The sequence below is a fragment of the Rhinatrema bivittatum genome, chromosome 1, assembly GCF_901001135.1.
Source record: "Rhinatrema bivittatum chromosome 1, aRhiBiv1.1, whole genome shotgun sequence".
Taxonomy (NCBI): domain Eukaryota; kingdom Metazoa; phylum Chordata; class Amphibia; order Gymnophiona; family Rhinatrematidae; genus Rhinatrema; species Rhinatrema bivittatum.
This window is the reverse complement of record NC_042615.1, coordinates 309,744,586-309,769,842: the sequence shown is the minus strand read 5'-3', so window position 1 is coordinate 309,769,842 and position 25,257 is coordinate 309,744,586. Positions and strand designations below refer to the sequence as shown.

Below are 25,257 nucleotides of genomic sequence, written 5' to 3'. Positions count from 1 at the left end.
GGGACCAGCCAAGTTGGAGGAGTGTTTTCTAGCTGAGGTTCCCGGTGAAGTGGAGGCGTTATCAGAATTAGTTTGAGGAAGTAGAGAGAGGGACCTAGACCCCAAACCTTAAAGGTACCTGAAAGGAGAGGAAAAGAAAAATTGCTAGCTGAGCCCCTTTACCAGTTTAGCAGCCATGATCCACTCAAGGAGGCGGGGGGGGGGGGGGGCACATGTTTTTTTTGAAATTTTTTTTTTTTTTGCAGATTGGCATGCAAACAGACCAGAAGCAATAAATGTGCATTCTTTCGGTTTAGCATGTTTTTTGTTTTTTTTTAAACTCCTGGTCTATTGGCATATTATTAGCATCCTGCATGCTGTGGGGACCCGAGGATTTGACGTGCTCATTAAATAAAACCCACACTAAACTCTAACTCTGATTTTAGCGCGGGTTTTTTTACATCGTCCCTCCTATCTCAAAAAGGATAGAGACTGGATCGAAGTGGTCCAGAGAAAGGCAACCAAAATGGTGTGGAGCCTGAACCAAAAGTTATAAAGTTGAGACGGAAGGACCTAAATGCGTATACACTGGAGGAGAGGAGATAGCGGGTGATATGACACAGACACAAATATCTGCAAGGTATTAATAGTGCACAGGAATCAAACCTTTTCGATGGAAAGAAAACTGTAGAACAAGCCACATGAAGCTCCAAGAGGATTGAGTCAAGACCATTGTCAGGAAGTATTTCTCCATGGAAGGGCGTGGTGGATGCATGGAATGCCCTCCCAGAAAAAGCAAGAACAAGGACGGTAAGGGAATTCAAAAGGGCATAGGATAAACAAAGAGGATTCCTAGTGGCTAAATGAGGGAGACACAGACAAGGTAAGCCATGTTGACTGGTGTAACATGAGCAACAATTTCCCTAAGAATAAAATGTAAAAAAAGAATGAGATTGCTGGCAGACAGGATGGATCACTTGGGTCTTTTTCTGCTGCCATTTACTATGTTACTAAGCTCCACTGAGCAGGGACTGTCTTGTGCATTTCTCTACAGCGCTGCACATGTCTAGTAGTGCTACAGAAGTAAGTAGTAGTAGTCGAACTACTTCTGTACTGTAGGGTGGTAGATACCTGAAATATCCATCAGCAGAGTTGGTAATAAATAAACTGTGAGAGAAATATAAGCATGTTTATTTAGTACAGACAGGGCAGTGGTAAAAGCAGTACATTTAGAAGAAGTAAAAAACTTAGTGGGGACTGGATTAATGGTAAAGAATGTTTGGGTATGCAATAGGGCGGTGACGATTTGTATACATCACTCTAAGGTTGATCAACAAGGGAGGGGTCATTTCTTAACATTAGTGCCAGCGGTGGATATGTCGGTGTGTCCTGTGCGAACTATCCAGAATTTTGTTAAGGTTGGGGGGGTGGTGTGTCATGCCCAGTTGGTACAAGGAAAATGGTCAGCGGAAGAAGAATCTTGGTCAATCAATCGCCAAGAGACCAGGCCGGTGCGGTTGCCCTGGAGAGATCTGTTCCTCTCCTCCAGAACCGGGCAGTCAAGAGTCCTGTCAGACAATGCGACGATGGTAACCTATATCAACTGTCAGGGAGGAACCAAGAGTCGGCCGGTAGCTCTGGAAGTGGAGATACGGATGGCCTGAGAAGAGCAGCATCTGGTGCAGATAGCAGCTTCTCACAATGCGGGGTCCTACAATGTGCAAGTGGATTTTCTCATTCGGAGGCAACTGGATCCCGAGGAGTGGGAACTATTGGACAATGCCAGGGACCTCATCTCTCACTGATGGGGCATGCCTCTTATGGATCTGATGGCAACTCAGAGAAATGGAAGGCTCCGTATTCCTTCAGTCATAGAAGAGCACAGAGTGGAAGGATTCGATGCCCTGGTGCTTCCTTGGCCTCATGAAGTTCTGCTCTTCGTGTTTCCTCCATGGCCTCTGGTGGGCAAGGTTCTCAGGAGGAAGTAGATGGAATAATGACCTCGCCTGAGTTCTCCTGCGGGTACCGGAACTATGGCACCTAGGTCTGCAAGTGCTGTAGGGTGACCTGTACCGCCTGCCGTTTTTGGTGGTAAGAGCACAGGGAAACCAGGTAGCATTCCCGGAGTGGCCGAGAAAAATCTAAAGCATAGCCATGTTCTATTATATTTAGGACCCATTGATCTGAGGTCAAATTGGTCCACTCCTCTAGAAAAAGAGACAACCTACCCCTTATCTTTGGAATGGAGGAGTGAACCGGCCTCGCTTCATTGTGCGGACTTGATGCCTCCATGAATCTGAGGGACTCAGGCCTTGAAAGGACTGGTTCCAGGAATGTTGACGGCTGGGACTCTGACGAGACAAGGATCCGGAGGAGCGTAAAGAGTGAAAACGGCGATTCCCACGGAATTTCGACCTCTGAGGAAAGGATCCTCTCGTCCTGGACCTGTCCTCTGGTAGCTTACGGGCTTTATTCTTCCCCAGAGACTTAATCAAGTCCTCCAATTGCTGGCTGAAAAGCAGCCTTCCCTTGAAGGGCAAGGAACCCAGCTGAGTTTTAGAAGAAACATCCGCAGACCAATTCCTGAGCCAGAGGAGCCTGTGGGCCGAGACAGCCGAAACCATAGTTCTGCCTGAAGTATGCAGTAGATCATAAAAAGCACCTGCACTGTAAGCGACCGTGGCCTCCAGGCAACCAGCCTGAACCGCTTCTGCCTCAGAAAGGGATGCCACTGACGGCAAGTGTTGCACCCAGTGGAGGCTGGTCCTCAGTGCAAAACTGCTGCACATGGTGGCACGGACTCCGAGAGCCGAGACTTCAAAAATCTTTTTAAGCTGCAACTCTAATTTGTGATCCTGCAAATCCTTAAGGGCCGTGGCTCCGGTTACCGGGATGGTGGTCTTTTTTGTGACCGCTGAAACTGCTGCATCAACTTTGGGCACCTTGAGGAGATCCAAAGCATCCTCTGGTAATGGGTACAATTTGTCCATAGCCCTGCTGACCTTCAAGCCCAAGTCCGGAGTGTCCCATTCTCGGAACAATAGGTCAGTAACTGATATATGGAAAGGAAAGGATCGAGCTGGACCCGAGTCCATTACCAGGTCCACAGCTCCCATCCGTGAATCTTCCTGGGGTACGTCAATCCACAACTCTTCCAGAATAGCTGGGATGAGAGGGCCCAATTCATCCTTCGGGAATAATCGTACTACCGTCAGATCATCCGCTTCAACCATCAGTGTGCCAGCTTGTTTGGGAGACTGTAGCTGACAATCCTGATCAATATCAGGACCTATGGGATCCTGCGTATGGGTCTCCTCCGTATCTGACTGTTACGAAGATGAAGTGTCCGCTGGACCCACAACAGATCAAAGAGGCCACTTGGAGTTTGTGGCCCCTATCCCCAGTGGGGACTTGGAGCACTTACAAGACAAGACGGTGTGCCCTTGCCCCCCTCCAAGGGCGATGGGGCTGACCAAGAGTCCTTGCTCCCCTGCTTCTTAGCTGCTTTCCGAGCTTTAAAGGCCTTGTGGAGCCGTAAAATAAATTCGGAGAACGACGAAGAAGAGCCGTCCGAGGCACCACCAGGGTCTTCCTCTGAGGAGTCCTCACGATCTGCCTGCAAATTGCCCCCCCGCCCCGCCAGAAGCCCTAGGCTGTGGGGAAAGCATTGGAGGGGAATTCCCTCTCAAAGCTGCTTGTTCTTGTTCCCTGAAGGTTTTCAATATGTCCTCCGTTCCCACGCTAAGCAGGAACAGGTCCGAGGGCTGCCGCCAACTGTCGAGCCTCAGGAACCACTGTCGTGGGAAGATTCGGCCACTACCCTCCCCCCGGGGAGGCAGTTGGAGCAAACACCGGCTCTAGAGAGCCCTGCGCATGTGCTGCCGCACGCCGTGCAGGCCACACCACGTAGCATAATTAACGGCCTAAAAATAACCCGGGAGCCCCGAATCCGAGAAGACTGAAGAAGTAATAGTGGGGGCGGGCGGGCGGGGGAACAAAGAAGACACTGAGCCGGGAAATTAATGAAAAAATTACCTCGGTCATCCTGTCAGCTCCTTCGTGTTTTTTTTAAAATAAAAGTGTTGCCTCCCCCTCTGGGGGTGAGTGAACCGGGCTCCCCGGTATCACCCTCAGTTGTCAGCCAGGGCAGGTTACCGGGTCCTCAACCCTCTGCTCCTCTGCCTCTGCTACCAGGGGGGATGGTCCTACAGGACCTGACAACCCCCCTGGGAGGCTTAAAAGACCAGTTTCACTTTTTTTTTTTTTTTTTTAAACAAATCAATACCTTACAAAAAGAAATGAGTACAGTACAACACAGAGCTATATAGCTAACCAACAAAACCAATCTTAACTAAGCCAGACTAAAGGGATTTGCACCTCCACCATCTGCTGGAGACAGAGAAATACTGACAAACTCTAGGTGGCACCTCAGGGGTATAAGACGGAGTCCGTTAAAACTTCTCCATCTCCATCTGCTGGAGGGGAGGCAAAACCCAGGAGTCTGGACTGATCCGGGTACGTACAGGGAACAATTGATTTCCAGTCAGAGTCAAGGGCATCCTCAACTCATGATATAGTATACTGGTCAGATACAGTCCTGGAATTTAGGGTACGGTAATCAACACAATCATACCTTCCCATCCTTTTTCCTGAGAACTACAATGGGGGAGGCATAAGACTATCTGATTCAATGATAATTCCTGCCTGCCTGAGTTCCTCCAGATGTCTTCTCACATCAGCTAAGTCACCTGGGGCTATTCTCCTTGTTCTTTCCTGGAATGTGTGTCATCTGTAAGATGTATGTGGTGTTCTACACTCTTTGCACACCCCACATCCCACTCAAACTACGAGAATATGTTAGCGCGTTGTGCTAATTTTTGTTGTAGTCTGGCCTTCCAAGATGGGGGAATTGGGGAGTCCCCAAACTGGAAAACATTGGGGTCAATAGTCTGGGTACACCTCCCTTTAAGTTCCACTCTCTGCCCAGCCTCCACTTGACTCACTGTGGCCACTCTGATCCCTGGGGCTAACTGGACAGGGTGGTTAGACTCATTGTTCAGCCTAACAAACACTTTCTGTGTCCGTCCCCCTTTTAAAGTTAGCACACCATTTTGCACTAGTAACCCTGCAGGCAATCGGTCCTCTACTGGGGCCTCGACTATCACTGTGCTGTGTGCAAAGGTGGCATCGACTGTCAAGCGGTTATTTAACTCCTTCACACCTCCTGGGGGAATTTCAGTAGGGGTTTTGCTCCTTAGCCATATCTTCCCCACTAAATCCAGCACCTCACTTCTGTATTGTCTCCTTACAAAGTACACTTGTAACAGCAACACATCTGGGGAGGGATGCCAGTCTTGGCTGCCCGTGGCCTCCTGTCATGCCTGTGCCAAATCGGCCAAACATGTGAGAATCGGCACCTAAAAGTACTGGGATATAGGTTCCAAACTGGGAATCTGGACACACTAGCATCAAAGCTTCTAGCTGCTGGGCTCCCCCAGTAAGGTGTTGCGGAAACTCCACTGTCACCACTATATAGCCCTCATATGGACAACTATGGTTATTTTCACCCCTCAGCTCGTCCCTGCAATGGTTGAAATGGGATGTGTGACAAACTAGCATCATAGAAGCTCCGGTATACAAGGGAGACTTGGGACCCACTCTCCAATAAGGCCTGGGTGGCCACACCTTCCATTCGGATTGGGACAGATGTTTTGGGCCCCACTAATCCTTCTGGCATATCATCTCCCGCCCAATTGGATGAGTTCTTGGGTGACTGAGCGCTATCAACATACAGGGCTCCCGGGTGTTCTCTCTCTTTGGATCTTCCATGGCTAGGGGGAACCTACATTCTCTCTTGTAATGCCCTGGCTTCCCACATCTGTAACACACACCAGAATACTTAGTGTTTCTTCTGGATGCAAGCGTATTGTCTCTGGACTGTCTGGATAGTGCTTCCCCCCTCCTGTTCCCCTATGGGGAGGCAGCCCTCGTAGGAGAGTTGAGTCTGGTCTGAAGGGCCTCCAGCCTTAACTCCAACTCATGGATCCTAGCCTGGTTTTCCTTCTCTGGAGTTGAGGTGGGTTCATTGTGCCCTCCCCTACTCCTTTGATCCTGTGGATTCTGAGCCATGGCAGGGGTTTTTGGATGATCCTGAAGGGTCTTAATCTCTGCTACTATTCTCCCTTCCAATTTGGGCTGGGGTCCCTCTCTGTTGGGATGACTTAGCTCCTCATAGCTTCTCGACTTTCCTCTTCCCTGATCCCCTTCATTATAGTAGCAAAGGGAAGAGGGTCCCTCCTCTTATGTTAGCCCAATTTCATCACAGTCACAACTGAATATAAGGCCCCCCGACTATCTTTCAATTTGAGTCCTGTCCATGTCTTGTGCCGTGATTTCCCCCTTTCTTACAGCTTTAAATAGGACACGTTCTAGATGGGATGCATATTGAGAGAGCTTTTCCCCAGGCCTCTGCATGGAGGTTCTAAAGTAGATTAAGCAATCCTCTGTCTTCTGTACTACCATACATGCCTTCTAAAATGTACAAGCAATCCTGGGCAGTAGCATCAGGCTTGGAAAGGGTCAGAGACATTACTGCATCAAGGGCAGGGGCTCGTAAAATCTCTACCACCCTCTTCTTTTTCTCCAACTCAGTACATTGCAAATTTTGTATTATCGGAAGGGCCAAGACCATCCAGTGGTCAAATTCCTCCTCTCCTGGTGGGGGTGGGCTCAACTCCTGAGAATACTCTCAACCTCTTGTATGGACTGGTATCATAATGGAGCTGTACGCACTTCTCTAACACCTTCCTCATGGTACCAATCAGTGTGCCAGGGGAATAGGCTGGCTGTCCAGCTTGGGGGTAGAATCCCTGCCACATCCTGCAGAGCTCTCCCTTCACTTCTTAATAGGGCCTGTAATTTTTCTTGCCAACTACTAGAAGGCTGGAATAGAACATCCACCCTCCCCACTGAGGCTAAGGGGAAAAGACACTTTACTCCCCATAGTGACTAAGGAAACAGACACCTCTTCTCCCAGCAAAATCGAAAGAGGTAGTTTGTTAGGATCTAAATCCATAGAGCAAGTACAGAAAACTTTCACCTTCCCCTGTGCATCATCATAAAATCTCCCCCTAACACCTAGAGTTTGTTTAGGGCATGCTCAGTGGCAGCTGACTCCATATCCCCGGGGGACACTATTCACCAATATGGCCTGTGACAAGTTCACCCTTTCAGCACTAAACCAATTTTTCCCTAATCTGCCAGTCTTGTTCACAGTATGAAAAATCAAAATTAATCAAATCAAAAACTCAAGAGGACAATGGGTTTGGCTATAATAAAAAAAAAATATTCCTCATTTATGTCAAAAGTGTAAAAAAATACAAGAAACAATATGTGAAGTCTAAATAAACAGTAATTGTAGGAGAAAGATCTAAAGAGGAAGCAAGCTCAGAAACAGCTGATATTTTGAGGCATCTTGCTGACAGACTGTTTGAAAAGCAAGCATTTCACCAAAGTAGACCGAGTCAGCTTTATGGAAATCTACTGCGCCAGGTCAGCAGTTTTAGTGAATCAAATATTCTGGGGAAAAAAACCACATTTACATTTTCCTGTAATTGTTTGGGGAAGAGGGGGATGTCATCGAGGACTTGGAGGTTTACTGAAAGGCCGAAGGAGAGAACCAGAAAATTAGCAGGAGTTGAGCATAAGAACTTCAGCTGGTGCTCGCAATGATAAACCCCCACTTCTACTTTTGGGAGCTTCCGCTGGGAGGGGCTTAGTGCGGATCATGGCAATAACAAATTCACAAAATCAAAGACAAAAAATATTGACATTGCTGATCTATTATCCAAAGTCTCAGCAGGCTGTAAACCCTTTTTAGAGAACCAACAGACGAAAGATACTGTGAACGTTCCAGGACTCACAGGTCTCTAATTCAGAGTTTTGGAGTACTACAATCGGGAGGCGCAATCTAGTAAACCCTGCCCATGCAAAACGATTAGACACCGTTTATGATCTTGATTTGCAATATTGTCCATCTTTTCTATGAAACATGAAAAAGCATCATAAAGTTCATGCAAAAAAAAAAAAAAAATGTCCTTCAATGGCTTGGAAAAATCCTTAATCAGATTTTCAGTGTCCTTGTTTATGAGACATACACAATTTTCAGACACATGTAACGATTAATAACAGCCTGCAAACCAACCACCTGCCAAAAAATAAATCCAAGACCATTTTCACACTGAAAATAATTTTATTTTTATATATGTCTGATATTACATTATATATATATTACAATCAGAAAACTAGGTTTTTTTTTTCCAAAACTGTTAAATCTCAAATGCACTAGAGATAAAGTAGGTACATTTTATTTTGTTAAGACACCATCTTGTGTGTTAAATTCTCTTTTTTTTTTTATCCATTTGCTGTAAGGCTCCCAAATTAAATCCTCTTCTAATACATTTGATAAAAACTTCAAAACGACCAAGGTGAGGGGAGAATATTTGAGGAGGAGTCCTGCCTGTGGAACGTGGCCTCAATGGAAGAGAAGGAAGAGCTGCCAGGACCCAGCTGTCTGATTTTCTGCCGTTGTCTGTGATGATCTCACACCCTCCTGTCCCCCACCTACAGGGGTAGCAGAAAGCTTGCTTTGCCCTGGTCCCAGTAGACGACCCTGTACAGTGCGCATGCATACACACAAGAGTATTAACAAATCTCGTGACCTTCGGGAGAATAGCACGTGAAGAGATGCTGGGTGTTTGGAAAAAAAAGTACCACGTGCGACACCAATCTCTGTCCACCATCTATAAAAGTAGCAGTATTAGCAAGCGGAAAACAAGCTGCCAGCCAACCAACCTAATGATTCAGTTGCTAACTGAGCTACTCTTCTTTCCTTCTGATTTCCCTGCCATCCTTGAGGTGCTGATATTGACGATGTTTCACAAAGCTCCCTCCAAATTAACTGCTGTATCAGGACCCCCCCTCCCCCCACCCATGTAGGCTTCACGCAGCCTGAAAAGCAACAGGAATTACCGTATGTGCTTTGTTCCAGAAGTGCAAAAATACATTTTAATGAGAAAAAAAAAAAAAAAAGCTTTAGAAAGCCAAAGAAACAACGCAAAGAAAAGCACAAGCTAAAATATATATATATATAAGATATATATATATATATATATATATCTTTTTATAAAATATAGCTATTACTACTACTTTCACGTAACCCTTAATATAAGGAGAATGCTCATCGCTATTGTTCAATGATCCATAAGTGCGGTTAAAGGAAAAGGTTTTAAAGAAAAGCTAGCTATTTAATGGGTACGTTGACTGCCAAGAGGGGGTGCCCCTCTTGGCAGTCAACGTACCCATTAAAGAGCTTCAGCAACTATTGCCCTAGGTAGGCTGTGAGGGCCCAGTGCCTTCAGCCAGGGGAAGCAGCGCCTCGATGAGAATCAGAAGGCAGCTTGAAAGGTTCCAGGAGGGTGCATGCTGCTAAAATACACCCACAGCAATAAATTCCATTTCACTGAGAGAGAGAGGATTTCAGGACTTGATTCCAAGTGCGTTCTGACCCCCTCCCGAGTCGATCAGGCAGAGGCTGCAGAGAGATGGGGCCGCCCCCAGTGATCTCTGCAGGGACGCAGGCCGGGGGGGGGGGGGGGGGTTTCTCTTGGCAATTAAAAAAAAATAAGCCTTGAGTTATAGGGAAAATAAACTCTTCATTTCAAAGTTCTTTTCCCCTTCTAAGGGCATACAGCAGTACACTTTTGTCTCGCACCCCCATACGAGGAGGAGGTAATTTCAACCTCTGCAGCATTTCTGAATCAGGTCCTGCAGGATGTAGCACAACATCTGACACATTCACACGTCGGTATGCTGAAAAATCATTAGAAACTCAGGAGGTAATTTTCAAAAAGGACTGACATTCATAAACCCTGCTTTCGGCATGTAAATCAGCTGGAAAATCATCCACGGGGTTGTGTGGGGGAAAGTACGCACGTAATTTAATTAATTAGGCGCATACTTTCCCCTGCATTCATTGCACTAATATTAGGTGTTCTGGGGGGGCAGTCAGAGACAGCATTTACCCACACAATTTTCAAAAGCATGCCTGTAAACATATATATGCAGGTGTAACTCCCAGTGCATGTGTGTATGCGTGTACTAGGGACACACGCAAGTTTTCAAAGCAGACTTGTATGCATAAATCCGCTTTAACAAAATCTGATCAAAGTCTGTGGGTCGAAAGTTTAGCCAGACATGAGGCTGCTGAAAATTACCTTCCCTACAAGCATGATGTGCCTAACAGCGCTCTTATCATGTAACAATAGCCCGTTATTTTATACATATCCCTTAGGCACAGGGCGCTCCTAAAGTGACTGATCGATGCCGATCTAGGCACTTTATTAAACAGCTGTAGCTTTCTTCCTGTCACCTGAATAGACAAAGCCTAGGATGCTTAACTGTTTTCAGTGGCACAGGACCCCCATTCTCTTAACCCTCCTCTAGACTGCCATAGGCAGCCCAGTTCATCTGTTTGCCCCTTGGCAAGCAGTGTGGTCATCATCGGAAGCCACATCATCCTTCATGGCGATATGGGGGCAAATCAACTTAGTATGTTACCACATCCTCATTTGATGCCTGTGGAATTTTTTTTTGTTTTGTTTTGGGTTTTTTTGGACATTTTAGGCTGGTTTGACACAAATAAGGTAAAATGCTATTACATAGTTTGAAGACTAAAATTTCCCAGATTTATTACAAGGAAACTACAAAGTTAAAAAAAAAAAAAAAATCCCGAGCACAGCAGAGTACAGCTGGTGTCTCGGACATGGCAGGTGTTTTGTTACTGAATCGCAGTCATGCACTGCAGCATTAACAGGAAATCCTCAGCCAGAACACCAGAAATTCCATTTACCATAACCCAGCACGGATGTAAAACCAGGAAACTTCTAACTGATCTCTCACATGAGCACAGGAGGCCAGATACGAGGAGACAGGGTTTCATACCCTGCTCCTGGCCAACAGCCTTCTCGTGCCTCATCAGGCAATTTCTTCTCTGTTAGTCCATCCCAGGCTTGCTCACTCTTTTTTCCATAGCGCTTCATGGGGGTGTGTGTGTGTGAGGGTGACATTCCATTATTTCAAAGCAAAACTGCATCCACGGTGTCCTGTGCAACAATTTAAAGTGCACATCAGCCACGATACCCACTGCTTACCAAGTGTTTTCCTTGCTAGTAAGTCTGGAATTCTTTGTTAAAAAAAAATAAAAATTAAATAAATAAATATTTCCAACGTGTACCAGTGGAACACAAATTATTTCACAACTCTAGAGCTCTCTGCCCGTGCTTGCTACGATGTCATAAATGACATGCCCCAAACACAACGCAATCAATCGGATACAATTCAGGGGAGCTGCAGCAGAACTGCATCCAGAATGTGAGTGCCAACATCCCAGAGGTACATTTTTAACAGAGCTGGTAGGGGTAGCACCGCTCACTATGTGCTTTATACAGTGCATGTTTTATTTGTAACCCTCCCACTACAAGGAGCAGCTGACAGTGGGGGGGGGGGGGGGGGGGGGGGGGGGGGGGGGGGACGCAAACAAGACTTACAGTGCCAGAAATGCCTGCCACATTAGGCTTATTTCTTCACTCACTGTTGTACTTACTCTAGAAAAGCAGGTACAGGCATATATCCAGTTTTATTGGAACTACCCACTGTGGTAAGATCTGAAAATATCTGATTGGAGCAAAAACACCAATCAGCTGATCACGACTGCTTACTAGGGCCTACTAAATAATGCCAGAGTTGATGCAAAAAAACAGTGAATGCCTGTAAAGCCTCGATGTTCAGCACAAATCACGCTAAAGCCTTCAGGAGGTCACAGGCGCCTATGTACTAAGACTAGACATAATGCTGACCCCACTGCACAGTGTGATAGCAAATGTAAAGGGCAGAGCAAGAACGGGGAAGGGAACCAAACAAAAGCACACCAACTTCCAGGCCAGCATTCCCAGGCGCTCCCCCTGCCTGGTGGCGGGGTCCTAGCAGCGAGGCTATCAAACTGCGGAATGGGTGGTCCAAAAAAATAAACAAACAAACAGACCCCCAACTGCTGCCCATCATCTACCATCCTGACAACAGAGCTCTTCTAAGAGCATAAAGCAGAGTTGCTTACCTGGAACAGGTGTTCTCACAGGACAGCAGGATGTTAGTCCTCACATAAGGGTGACATCATCAGGATGGAGCCCAATCACGGAACACTTCTGTCAAAGTTTCTAGAACTTTGACTGGCACCACTGAGCATGCCCAGCATGGCACCAACCCTGTATGCAGCAAGGGTCTCCCTTAGTCTCTTTTTTTTCCCACGCAGCTTTTGCCACGCGGACTTAGGAGCTCTATCACACGTTCCTGACAGGAAATTTTTCTTCAAGAATTTCTTTGCTAATTTGCAAAAGTTTTCACCCCGTTGGGGTCTCCCTTCTTCACCATCGATAACCGCGTCCGTACGGTAGGTTTCACCCCGTTTTTCGGTCGGTTCCCGTTGGTTACCAGTATAGGCCTGACAGGCACAGACAGCGTGCATGGCCTAAATTTGACGGCAACGATGGCGACGGGTTTTTGTCGGTGCCCTGATTGTCCTAGGACAATGTCTATCACAGACCCTCACCAGGTCTGTGTACTTTGTCTGGGCCCGACCCATGCCGTAGATTCATGTACCAACTGCGCCCAATTGACCCCCTAAGGGCTGCCGGGCTCGGTTGGAGAAAATGGCTTTTGTTATTCCATACAAAGCAGCGCCCACCATCTCAGGCTTTCGCGTCATTGGTGCTGTCACCAGCCAAGTCGCACCATTGGTCGGATACTGATGACTCTAGGTCAACATCGAAGACTACTGCGTCATCCTCCTCGGTGCCGCCCATGGGTAAAACTGAGCACCGAGAGAAGCATCGGCACAGGCATCGAAAATCCGTGCCCTCTACGCAAGGTGCACCGGTGGCTTCATCTTCCAAATCCATTGAGCCACCGAAGAAAAAAGGCCCGTGCTGAGGAGCCCCCAACCTCCTCTGAGCCGGGTACACCAAGGCATTCCCCGCCTTCCGTGGGCGCGGCAGCCGAGACTCCACTGGGACCGGTGGACCCTCTGGCGATGCAATCCATACCTCCTACTCCGTACCTGGTGTCAAAAACGTGTGATAGAGCTCCTAAGTCCGCGTGGCAAAAGCTGCGCAGAAATAAAAGCGACTGAAGGGAGACCCCCTGCTGGATGCAGGGTTGGTGCCATGCTGGGCATGCTCAGTGGTGCCAGTCAAAGTTCTAGAAACTTTGGCAAAAGTGTTCTGTGATTGGGCTCCATCCTGATGATGTCACCCATATGTGAGGACTACCATCCTGCTAGTCCTGTGAGAAAGAAGCAAGAGTGAGGAATGTGCTGCCGTCGGCCACGCAGCAGCCAGGGGCTCTGGCATCATGCTGCAACTGGAAGGCCGATATCAGCCTGAGCCCTGCTCTGCAGCAGAAGCAGGACTTCCGCGAGGTGGAGAGAAACAAAACATGCACTAACCTTTTCTCACCCGGGCTTGCCAGCCTTTAAGAGGCAATGAATTGGTGGTAATATGTATCTTGACTAATGGCTGCCTTCCAACGTGCTGGAGTAGAGTGGCATGGTACAGATACATTTTAGAAACCCCCTGGCCAAGGGCCGTCGCTGCAATGGCTATGAAAAAAAAAGCAAGGAGGGGAAAAAGGACAAGATTTTAAATAAAAGGGAAGGGGGGAGGGGGAAGAACACCCCACGAAGCTGCGAAACGAAGGCACATGGCACTGTAGCCCAATAAAAAGACAGGTTCCACCTGAGCTGGAGCCCACCAATGAATCAAACATTCCCTAAAATCTTCCTCAAATTTAGTCCAAGCCAGAAACCTCCAAGCCAAGGGTCTTCTCACAAACTAGCAAAATGTGCTGTCACTCAGTTTTAGCATTGAGACAAGGGGATCCTCAACCCAGCCACCTCAAAACAAGATGCACATCTGCCCGAACAGTGCTAGGGTCTTCCGTGGAGCCTTTCGTATAACCAGACGCCTAAATCAACCGTGCCTGGTCTATGATGTGAGCATGCTGGGCAAGGGGACCCAGCTCGCTCACCCACTACTTCTCCGGATGGATAGGATTACTGGGGAGGAGGGGAGGAAAGAGATTCTCAACGCGTGGGGGGGGGGGCTTAGAAAACTTGAGGGAAGGTTACAAGAAAAAGCATAAAGCAACAAGACCGCACTATGTAAATAACTGTGAATGCATAACATCACACTTCTAGTGTGAAATCTCTGAAAATAAATGTACCACATAACTTCTGGCTGGGAGCCATTCTATTTTATGGTAGTCCTTTGATTCTGCTTAGACTAAAAAAATGACAAGTCTGAGAACCGCTGGCATAGGACATGCTACCGTTTTGGATATGATGTGACAGGACTTCTTGTAACTTCTTGAGGGTCTATGAACACACCCTAATCCAGGTCACTGGGTCCATGTGCAAGTCATTTGGTTGGGGGTATGGAGATGGCCATATGGCCTAGTGGCTAGTATCTACCCTCAGGTTATTCTGCTCTTACAGGAACATCTAGTCAGCTGAAGAACAGCATCAAAAGTGGCTCAGAAGGTGTTTGTTTTTTTTTTTGTCTAGGTCTTTTTGCTGGTTGGCAAATACGCCGGTAGAGATGCAAGACCAGAATGTGAAGACTGCCGGCAACTGTAGGCTGGTACTCTGGTAGCAGTAGGATGGAGGAGAACAAGGCCAGAATCCTTGCAGGGAGTATCACAGCATAAATAATAAGCAAGTCAAATTATGGAGTTACAGTCTGGTGTATCCAAGGAGTAAGGAACAGTTACCTTTTCTGTAGCACTTAGCAAGATATGTGGTCTTAATTCAGGATGTAACTGTACCGATATGACAAAATAAATCAAAAGTCCTATTACATCTGCTTGTTTTGCAAGCTATCAGCAAGTCGAGGTTCTTAAAGCTAACCAAATAATCAAAAAACCACAGGTTTTGTTTTAACAGGATAATCCTGAAAAATCTGTGTATTCTTGATTTCTTGTGGGAGATTCTCTTTGTTTTCAGTTTAGCTTTGCTGTCACCAAGTAAGGGAAGGGGTGTGATTGCAATATCCTGACAGTAAGGTTTTTTTCCCCCCTAACTGGGCTGTACACTGCCGCTCACTTGTATGCGTGTGAGTGTGGTGGGGGGTTCAATTAGATATATTAAAAAAAAAAAAAATCATGTGACTGTATATTAAAAATACCTCAGTACTTCATAAAATTTGGGCATTCAAAAGGCAGCATTCTTTGGTGGCGCAGAATCTATCAGTCATACGCAATGTCACAGTTTTCAAACAGCAGCTTTTAGGGCCAGCCCAGCTGCAGAGGGGACGCACCGAGGACCTGGGGAAGGAGGAAAGGCGAATGCCGCAGTGGCGGGCCTCTGCTGGTACCAAAGCAATGCTGCGCAATTCACGCTTGGAAATTCACCCCAAGCCCTTGGCTATTGAAAGAACGCACAGTGCCAGGCTGCACTGTCTGGGAAGGGGGAGGGGTGAAGAGATATAAAATGAGAAAAAGGAGGGGATGGGAGTTAGGGGGAAATTAAATGATGGTTTACCAAAATCTCAGCCAGTGGTTGTTGTGGGTGTTTACAGTTCATGGCTTAGCAATTCTTAGAAATGGAACAGCAAATTCAATTTGCCCTCACTCGCTTGTCTTGTAAGCGGCCGGATGATTTCCCATGCAGATATGCCAAGAATTGAGGGCCTTAGATCTTGCAGTTGATACCAGACTTGCAAGGGGACACTTAGTTTGAGTTTGTAAACAGAAAACAAACAGGTCCCTCTATACAGAAGATGCCTTTTCCTTCCTATATTTACATAACAAATGCGCATTAGACAAGAAGCAGTAAGGTGGCGACTCCCTTCATGAAGGCCATTCCAGAGGAGGCCCTGCTGCTGAAGGAATCAAGCAGTTGAAATAAACGTTCAAAGACATTTTGTAGCCTTCAGGCTACCTGAAAAAGAGTCAACCAAAGGGATGATGCTTCCCAGGCTCAGGTCCCTGTGGACAGCTGCACAGCAGTTTTAGTGTTCACCTTCTCCAGTTTCAGGTCCCCATTTCTTCTCATGTCACAGTACAAAATAAAGCCCCATGTACATATTTACAGAGAGAGTCCGTGTGCTGGAGGAAGGCTCATCCACCCCGATAGAGGCTGGTCAGCCGCTCCAGCTCCTTGCAATTATCCATGGACATGGCATCTGCCTTCCTTTTCAGCCGATCGTCACGATACACCTTTGCAGCGTAGATCAAGTCGGTTCCTAAAATAAAATGAATTTGAAGAAATCAAGACCGTGCCTGCAGGCACCCAATTTCTCTCTTCTCACGTGCGGAAAATTACACTTCCTGCCTCACGCCCGAGGCAGGCAGAATCTTACTTCTTCGACCCTCATACGTACTGCGGGCCCGAGGAGACTGACTCAGACGCTCCCCCACAGGAGGGCCTGGGGCGGAAGGGGGGAAGCTGGGAATGACTCCGGCACAAGAGGTACAAAGGCAACTTTTAAAAGAAAAGATTCATTTTCATCTTGGGACCATGTACAGCAGTGCATTATAGGGCTCTGCACTTGTGGGGCATCTGGCTACTCCGGCCTCGAGTAAAGCGATTTGCAAGTGGGAAGTTGGATCTCAAATCATTCAGCACAAGAACCCCTAGGGGCCAGGGTCAAACCTTGGGCTCAGGTACATGTATCCTGCATATAGAGGGTTCTCTCTCTCTGTGTAAACACACACAAACACATACACACACGAAGTGCACTTACTCTGCTGTCTCTCTTTCCAGCAATTATTGCGGATATTGGTCACATAGTCATCCTCAACGCTCTTTTCTATCTTCTGTAATAACACGCCAGTGTATTCCGCTTTAAAATCTTTGTTGACATAGTAGGCAACACGAAGGTTTTCCGTATGCATTTTAATGGTCTGGCCAGTGCCGCTGTCAAGAGGAAACAAAACCAAAACTGCGCTTCAAACTCAACCTGCAACATAAAATGCAGCAGTTGTGTGGCAAATGCAAACAGGCCCCATTTTTAGCATAACCAAAATGGGGAAAGCTTCCACAGCAGCCTGTTTGCATGACTGTACCCCAAGGATTTTAATTTTGGGAACAGAAAAAAAAAAGTCCTATATGCAAAAATCATGCAGAGCTTTTGCCAGGTTCTTAAAATTTATGCATTGTCAAATAAAAGTCCCATGGTGCTTATTCCTGTGGCACTGTTTGCTCTGGAAACTGTGTGGCACTTCCCGAAACCACAGGAAATAAACTCCTGGGGCAAAAGCAGCAAAACTGGGCAAGTGAACAGACTTGCAGTAGATTTTTCTTTGGCCCCTGTCTCTTCCTCAAAATCTGTTAGACTTTGAGGAAGAGACTGGAACAAGCAAGAAAGATTCTAAACCCTAAAACCTTTCCATTTCAGCTGTAATACAGATTGCAAGCACAGTACTTACGATCTGGGATATAAACTGTAGGGTGGGTTAGACACCATCAGCTGGCTTAGCAGAGAGACCACTATCAGTACAAAGATGGGCATCAGCTGGATGAACACGGAGAAGCCGCCCTGTGGAGCAGAAGAGAGCAAGGAGATGTGCAAAACAGCTCACTGAGCCCTGAAAAGCAGCACTTCGCTGGGTGGAACCAGAGTGGCCCTGCTGGGCAGTCCGTATGTGTCCCAATAACTTTAGGAGAACGTTTCAGCAAAGAAACGTCTGAAAAAGAAATATTTTCATGAGCTGCTCGTTTCTGCAGTTGGCAATACTGCTGCCGGGAAGGGGCCCTTTATGATCTTGGAAGCTCTTTGGATATCCATTTCTGTCGGTCCAATATGGGGGATCACTACCTGCAAAGAATCCAAGTCTCTCCAGGACCAAACACGACCACTAGAGGTCACCAAGCCCCTCAAATTATGGATTATGTGCCTCTCATTTAGAATCTATTTCCTACAAAACGGGGGGGGGGGGGGGGGGGGGGGGGGGGAAGATATCTAACCCTCTCTCCTCCCCCAGGCACATTTTTATAGTGACATGGGGCAACGTTATTGGCCAGAAATTGTCCCCACTCTAACTCCTGGGATCTCACCATTCACAAACATGGAATAATTGTTGCAAGCTGGAGCAAAGCTTTGCTACCAATGCCCCGCTGTTTTTGGTTTTTTTTCTATAACTTCCAGTACCAGGAGGGCGAGCATTAAAGCTGGCCATGGGGATATCTGCTCAAAACAAAATGAAGGCCGGAACCTTTTGTCTTAAAAGGTTTCTCATTTTGAGCACAGGTGCCGGCTTGAAGAGAACGCAAAGTTTAAACGCAGCTTAAGGCAAGAAACGTTTCACTCTGTAAGCAGTTCATCAAACACGGGAGATCTTCGTGAACCGAAACTCTCCCCATACACATGATTATGTGTGATTTCTAGCACTCAGACATTTCATTATAAACACAAAAAAAAAAGAAAGAAAATTCTACCACCAGGCAAGTGATAACACTGGGATATCAGGAAATACAGCCACTGAGCTGCAGGAGCGCAGGGAGGCTGGCAGCAGCTTGGCTGCACCTGCAAGGCTCTCTTGCAGCAATAAGACACCCTATAAATCTCTGAACTCATGCACTATATGTCCACACAGGTGTGCTGCTTTTTTTTTTTTTTTTGGAAAATTCATCCCCAGTTTTCAAGTTTTCTATGTTAGACTTTCAAATGAAAAAGTATTTTTCCTAGAAATTTCCCTATTTACTTCCAGACCTTGACATGAAATCGCCAGCCCCATCCTCCCCCCCCCCCCCCCCCCACAGAAGCTCCTTTCCAGAGCCCGTGTACTCACGTCTCCCCGCTCCTCTTCCCTCTCATGGCCGCTGGGAGGGTGCTGATGGTGGTAACTGTACCTGGCCCGTCCATTCGAAAATGAATGCATGCCACCTGTGGGAAGAAAGGCCAGCCTCCGTTTCAGAAAGTCCTGCTGCGCGCGCACACACACACACACACACGAGAATGAAAAGCAACGGCGGGCCCAAGCCTGACATTCTCGGACTTGGTTTGCCCACTCACCCCCCCATTGCATTACTGGCTCAAAAACCTTGCAAGCAAGCTTCAAAACGGGACAGGGAGCTTACACTCAGAAGTATCCCGGAGGCCACCAGCGAGTTCTAATATCTGGTTAAAGCACGACATCGGTGTTTTGCAAGCCCCATGACTACAAGAGAGGTCAAGTTTCAAAGAGTTTAGGTGCCTGACCTGGGGAACGAGGCTCTCAAATTGGCCCTTCTGAAAATGTAGTGGAGCCGGGGGGTGGGGGGGGCCTAATTTTAGGCTCATACATTAAGGGGCTGAAAACGTGAGTGGCTATATGGGCAGAGTTATGGTAAGGGGAAAAAAAAGCTAGGAGCTTAGCACTGATTTTCAGCACTGGGCACCTGACTTAGGGGCCTAAATCTAGGAAAAGGACCAGCAGGCCTAAACTTAGGAAGTTAACTTTTAAGAACCTAAGTTTAGGGGCTCAGCTTTTTCTGAATATTGGCCTCAATGCATTTTTCAATTCAACATTGTCTAATTATATGCACATCACTTTTTATCAATAAAACAAAGAGGAAACGGGGCCACAAAAGCTGATTATTAACCAATAGAAGGTTTGCCAGGTTTGACTTTTTTTTTTTTACATTCTCAGTTAAACATGCCCTTTCCTGTATTCTTAACGAAAGAGGATACAAGTGTTACCTGACAACCAGTACAAAGGTCATTTTCAGAGGCGCTTCATCCCTCTGCCCGCTCTCTGATCAGGAGGAGGTCCACGTGTGGAGCCGTCAGGCCCAACACGTGGTACGCACACTTTTGAATTTTCAAAATCATGCCCAGATTACCCACACAAATTCTAAAAGTATAAAACGTGAGCAGGAAGTTTTTCTGGGATACATTTTTAAAGGGAAAGTATGTGCATGCTTTTTCTTTAAAAATTAGTGCAAAGTCTGGGGTAAAAGATATCCATGGGATTTACACCAACCTGGGCAGTTACAAAGTTATCCTCCGTGTGTCTATGTAACATAGATATAAATTGTATAATGTAGGTATCTACATCTATATATCCCCCACCCCACCCCCGCCAGCAGTCCCAGGAAGGGACTGACAAAAAGAAAAAAAAAAGAGACAGGTGAAGGCAGAAGAGGCAAACAGGGAGGAGCGAAGGCCACAAGAGGGACTAAGGGTGTGAAGCAAACGATGGAGGACGTGAGAAATGAGAATTTTCAGGCACCGTTCCATAAAGTCCTTCCTACGTAACAGTCCCTGCTGCGCACAAACCTCAGGGACAAATATTGCCTGCACTCCCTTTTTTAATGGCTATAGAAACCATCCCCCGACAGTCCATGACTGAAAGAAAACGGGCCCTTGGTCCCAAGATAAGGGGCACAGAATGCTTAATCCAAAACATGTCTCCGAGTGTAAAACGACCCCCGCCGGCACCGAGGAGCCCCCAGCTCTGGTGACTAAGCGTGCAGTTGCTTTAGACAGCATACCTGAGGGAAACCCTCCGCCAAAGAACATATTGAAGAGGTCCTCCGGAGTGATGTCCGCTTCAAATCCCCGGTGGAAATCAAAGCCGCCGTTAGCCTGGGTGCTGCTCGCTTGCTCCTCGCTGCCGGTCAGGTCGTAGAGTTTCCGCTTCTCCGGATTGCTCAGCACGGCGTACGCATTCCCAATCTCTGCAGTCAACGACAGTGCAACGAGGTTGGGTCTTGTTAAAGAGAGCAATTCTGCAATTCACACCATCGGTTCCATTCAGGAGGAGGAGGACCTGGAGAAACACAGAGGTTCACCCTCCACCCGTTCCTCAGCCCCCAGGAGGGTTTCTGTGGCCCAAGTCACAGCGCTAGCCACTGGGAAACCCAGAAAAATCTCAGATCCCATCCAGGTCCTGAAATGAAGAGGCAAAATACAAAGATGCCTTGAAGCTCAAGGGTTTGTTTTTTTTTTTTTTTTATACTGCTTTCTGTGCATCCCGAGTAAATCTAGCCCTGCTGAACGTGGGCCTCCCTGAGAATGTAGTGGATGGCTCTGGGTGGCGAAGTGTCACAGAGCACCCGGGAACTAGAGAGAGAGCTGGTACCGACCAACAGTTCTGGAAAAAAAAAAATGATACCCAAAATAAAGAACTACTCCTGGGCACACCCAGGTTAGAAATAAGGGCGGCAGGACAGAAATGGGATTGTTTTGCTAAGGTATTCAGAAGAAATATTTTTTCTAGGGGGAGGGAGGTTCACTGGCATTACCGGAGGGACTCTTTCAGGCACAGTTTAGCTCAGCATCACCAAAGAGTCACACTCAGCATCCCTTGCCAACTATCCCTGCCCTGCAAACCATCTACCCCCATCAGGTATCCGCCAAGCACAGAATCCAATATTTGATGTTCAGGGAGACATGAAGGAAAGGCAACTTTGGCTGAGGTATCAGTCAGATCCCACAGGGAGCAGCTGCGAGTGACACTGAGCGAATGGCCGGCCAGATCTAGGAGCCATACATGGTCCGGCCTTCTCCAGTGTGGGCTGAGCTCTGTGTCTCTGCTGTATGACAGTGATTAGAAAGTAAGAACGAAAGTCAGAGCAAGGTCCATCGAGCCCAGTGACCAAACCTGACCCATACCTATCCAACAGCAGGATAGTGCAGGCACTCGCCCCACCTCCCCACCCAGTTAACCGCATTAAAAAAAAAAAAGTTCCCACAAATCCAACCACCACACAATTTTAATAAGGATTTCAACCATATCCCATATTCTTTTAAAAGTACGGACCGAATGTTGTTAAAAGAAAACTGCAGAAAGATTTGTATTTCAGGTCAGTACTTTAAAGATATGACAACTGAAAATCACTAAGGCATAGCCCCAGAGTGGCCCTGGAACCGGACTGGAAGCCCGGCAGTGTGGGCGGGCGCTGTAACGTGCTCTGCAGAGTCTGAGGTTCAGTTATCTACACTGGCAAATTGTTTGTGACTTTACTTTTGAATGCTTCCGTCGCTCCGGGGGCATGGTTTTTATCCGGATGAAACTTCAAGGCCAGCTTTCGATAAGCCTTCTTCAAGTCTTCTTCGCCGGCGTCTTTGCTGACCCCGAGCACCTCGTAGTACGTTTTGCACCTCTTTATGCTGTGAACCAGAAAAGAACACGGGAACAGGGTTTAGAAGCTCCCACATCTCATGTCATGCTTTCAAAAGCAATCCTCCCCCCCCCATACGCGTTTCAGCCCATTTCCTAACACAGATGATAAGGGGTCAAGAGGGCTGCGCTCAATTTGCACAGCACATCATACAGACAGCTTCCATCCTGACAAACAGAATCTCCTTGGAGCTCTCTCTGACAAGTGCACTTAATTGCTCAAGGGTGCTCATCTGGAAATATACACTTTTTATTTAATTTTCTCTGCTTCTGAGTGTCTGGTCAAAGCTGCCCTATCCCTGGCCCTATCCCTGCTTACCTCAAAAATAAAAAAAAGAAGGATGTGGAGATGAACACAGTTTATGGGTTTTCGTTTTCCCTCCTTTCTTTGCTGGCCAGCAAACCCACTTTTCCCTACTCCACTTCTGTTTCTCTCTCTCTTGCTGGTATAACAAAAGACAAACATCCCCCCCCCCCCCCCCAAACTCTGGGGTAGATATTTGAAACATAGCTGGATATCTAAGTTAGCCATATAGACTTATCCGGCTAACTGAGATGGGATATTCAGCTGCACAGCTATCGAGCTAAATAACCCTAAGAAGCTTTTGAACTTCAATCTCTCTAGGATTAAAATCAAACGCACTTTCATCATCATTGTTTATTTATGATCAGGCTTTTCCATCATTAGGGTTCCATGCATGTGACACAGAACCGAATTACAAAGAACAAGAAATTTCAAAACTTGCATCTGGAATCCTGGCTCGGACCGACAAACCAGTCCACAAGTGAGCGGCTGACGAGAAAGGGACAACCTGGAGCATTCTCAGACTCCCTGTGGGAGTGAAGATTGTTGAGAGCTCCAGGCAGGATATACAAATGCTGAGCCCAGACACTTCAGGTACTCTGCTGCTGGATGCAAAGTGAAGGACAAATATTTGCCAACCAACTCCGCTGTCACTCTTCAGCCTCTATGTATTCCCCCCTTCACATTTGCAGTCTTACAATCCCATTTCTGCTTTTCTTCCTGCTACTAATCTTGCTTTAAAAAAAACTAACAAACGTTATTTTAAATTGACTCCCACAGGACTAACGTGCTTCTTTTTTTCCCTAGTGAATGTAAGTGCTAGTGCTTATGAACTGGTGCTCAGTTGACAGCTGGAATCCAAAAGTCTTCAATTTATCCACAGAACAGATACAGTGGAGCAATCACAGCGCAGGTTTCCCCCACACTGCTCGGGCCAGTGTATCTCAACACTGCTCTGGAGGGAAGAGGGAATTCAGGCTCTGAGACTCCCAACAAGGGCACCAAGTGGTACCAAATTGTGATGGTGCTTTTTAGTGACATGGACATTTGTCTGCTGGGAACTGGATCAAAACCACCAACTCATTTCACACAGGCAGCCTTCAGATGGTAATAACTTTCAACCACTATTATCAGCTCAATTTAAGAACATAAGAAATTGCCATGCTGGGGCAGACCAAGGGTCCATCAAGCCCAGCATCCTGTTTCCATCAGTGGCCAAACCAGGTCACAAGAACCTGGCAAGTACACAAACACTAAGATGATCCCATGCTACTGATGCAATTAATAGCAGTGGCTATTCCCTAAGTCAGCTTGATTAATAGCAGTTAATGGACTTCTCCTCCAAGAACTTATCCAAACCTTTTTTGAACCCAGCTACACTAACTGCACTAACCACATCCTCTGGCAACAAATTCCAGAGCTTAATTGTGCGTTGAGTGAAAAAGAATTTTCTCTGATTAGTTTTAAATGTGCCCCATGCTAACTTCATGGAGTGCCCCCCCCCCCCCCCCAGTCCTTCTATTATTTGAAAGTGTAAATAACAGATTCACATCTACTCGTTCAAGACCTCTCATGATTTTAAACACCTCTATCTTATCCCCCCTCAGCCGTTTCTTCTCCAAGCTGAACAGCCCTAACCTCTTCAGCCTTTCCTCATAGGGGATCTGTTCCATCCAGATGGAAAACACCATCACCCTGTGCCAATTGCCTGAATTGTCTGCTCTCCCAAAGAGCAGCATTTCAAACCACAAATAGCCCATTGCACTGAGGAGCCTTGGTCTCAACGCGATTCCAGATCAAACTAATACAGCACAATGGAAAGCTTCTACGCCTGTCAATTATATACAGCCTGCAGCAGATATCACTTTAAAACAAAAAAAACAAAAAAAAACACAGAACACTTACTGTCCATGGAACTTCCTGCCTTGCACAGCCTCAGTAATGGTGGTCTTATGACCAGCATGATGCAAAAATGAAATGCATTCCACAGTACCCTGAACAGATGCCCAGGGGACAGAGGTCACCAACTTATTCCAATGCTGGCCTCCTAAATTCTTGCAGGCCTTCTTGGGTTTTGAGCTATGAGCTGGTCCTTTATTGGTCTTTTGGCCGAGACTGGGAACCTGTACAATACCCAGGGGTGGGGAGGGTGTTAACACCCTGCCACCCGACCCCACTGAGGACAGGATGATGTAAGCACTAGTATCATGCAGGCGGATTAAACCTCCGCCTCAAAAAAACCAAACACATACACACCCTGGTCTTATACATTAAAATAATGAAGGAGGCGGGGAGAAGTGGGGACAACAGATTTGCATCTGAACTACTGATGCGGGATGTAAAGGGAAGGTGTTAGGGTCAGCTGACCTAAGCAACATGAGTTAGGATGCCACCACTGCACAGACAAAGCAGCATGCATTTCACAGCCATTCCCAGCTAAAAATCAGAGGCTTTCAGGTATGGTGTCTCTTTGCAACATCCAAGAATCCCTTGCTGTTCCTCAAAAACACTCAAACTGTTAGTTATCAATATCATTTTCTCACCTAGTCTCTTGCAGATGTGGCTTTGACATTCAGTCATCTCACAGCTATCCTAACCTTTGGACCTAACACAAGAATGATTAGGAGAAAATGCAAACAATGAAGGACTATAAAAAAACATATGTTTTGCCATAGTGGATTAGACCATCAAGCTCAGTATCTGTTTTGCAACAGTGGCCAATCCAGGTCACAAGTACCTGGCAGGATCCCAAAAGGTAG

At 46.7% G+C, this 25,257-nt stretch overlaps 1 protein-coding gene across 2 annotated transcripts in view; it reads right to left on the bottom strand.

Moving 5' to 3' along the window:
• Window positions 1–13,307: 13,307 nt before the first annotated feature.
• The window catches only part of DNAJB14 (DnaJ heat shock protein family (Hsp40) member B14), a 52,074-nt gene continuing 40,124 nt past the window's right edge, over window positions 13,308–25,257 (bottom strand). For both annotated transcript variants that reach the window (XM_029597148.1, XM_029597141.1), the window contains exons 3-8: window positions 22,039–22,184; window positions 20,564–20,749; window positions 18,880–18,974; window positions 17,518–17,627; window positions 16,833–17,005; window positions 13,308–16,331 (exon numbers count right to left, since the gene is read on the bottom strand). In XM_029597148.1, coding sequence (XP_029453008.1) covers window positions 16,207–16,331; window positions 16,833–17,005; window positions 17,518–17,627; window positions 18,880–18,974; window positions 20,564–20,749; window positions 22,039–22,184 — 835 coding nt within the window. In that variant the 3' untranslated portion in view covers window positions 13,308–16,206. The remainder of the gene's footprint in view (window positions 16,332–16,832; window positions 17,006–17,517; window positions 17,628–18,879; window positions 18,975–20,563; window positions 20,750–22,038; window positions 22,185–25,257) is intronic.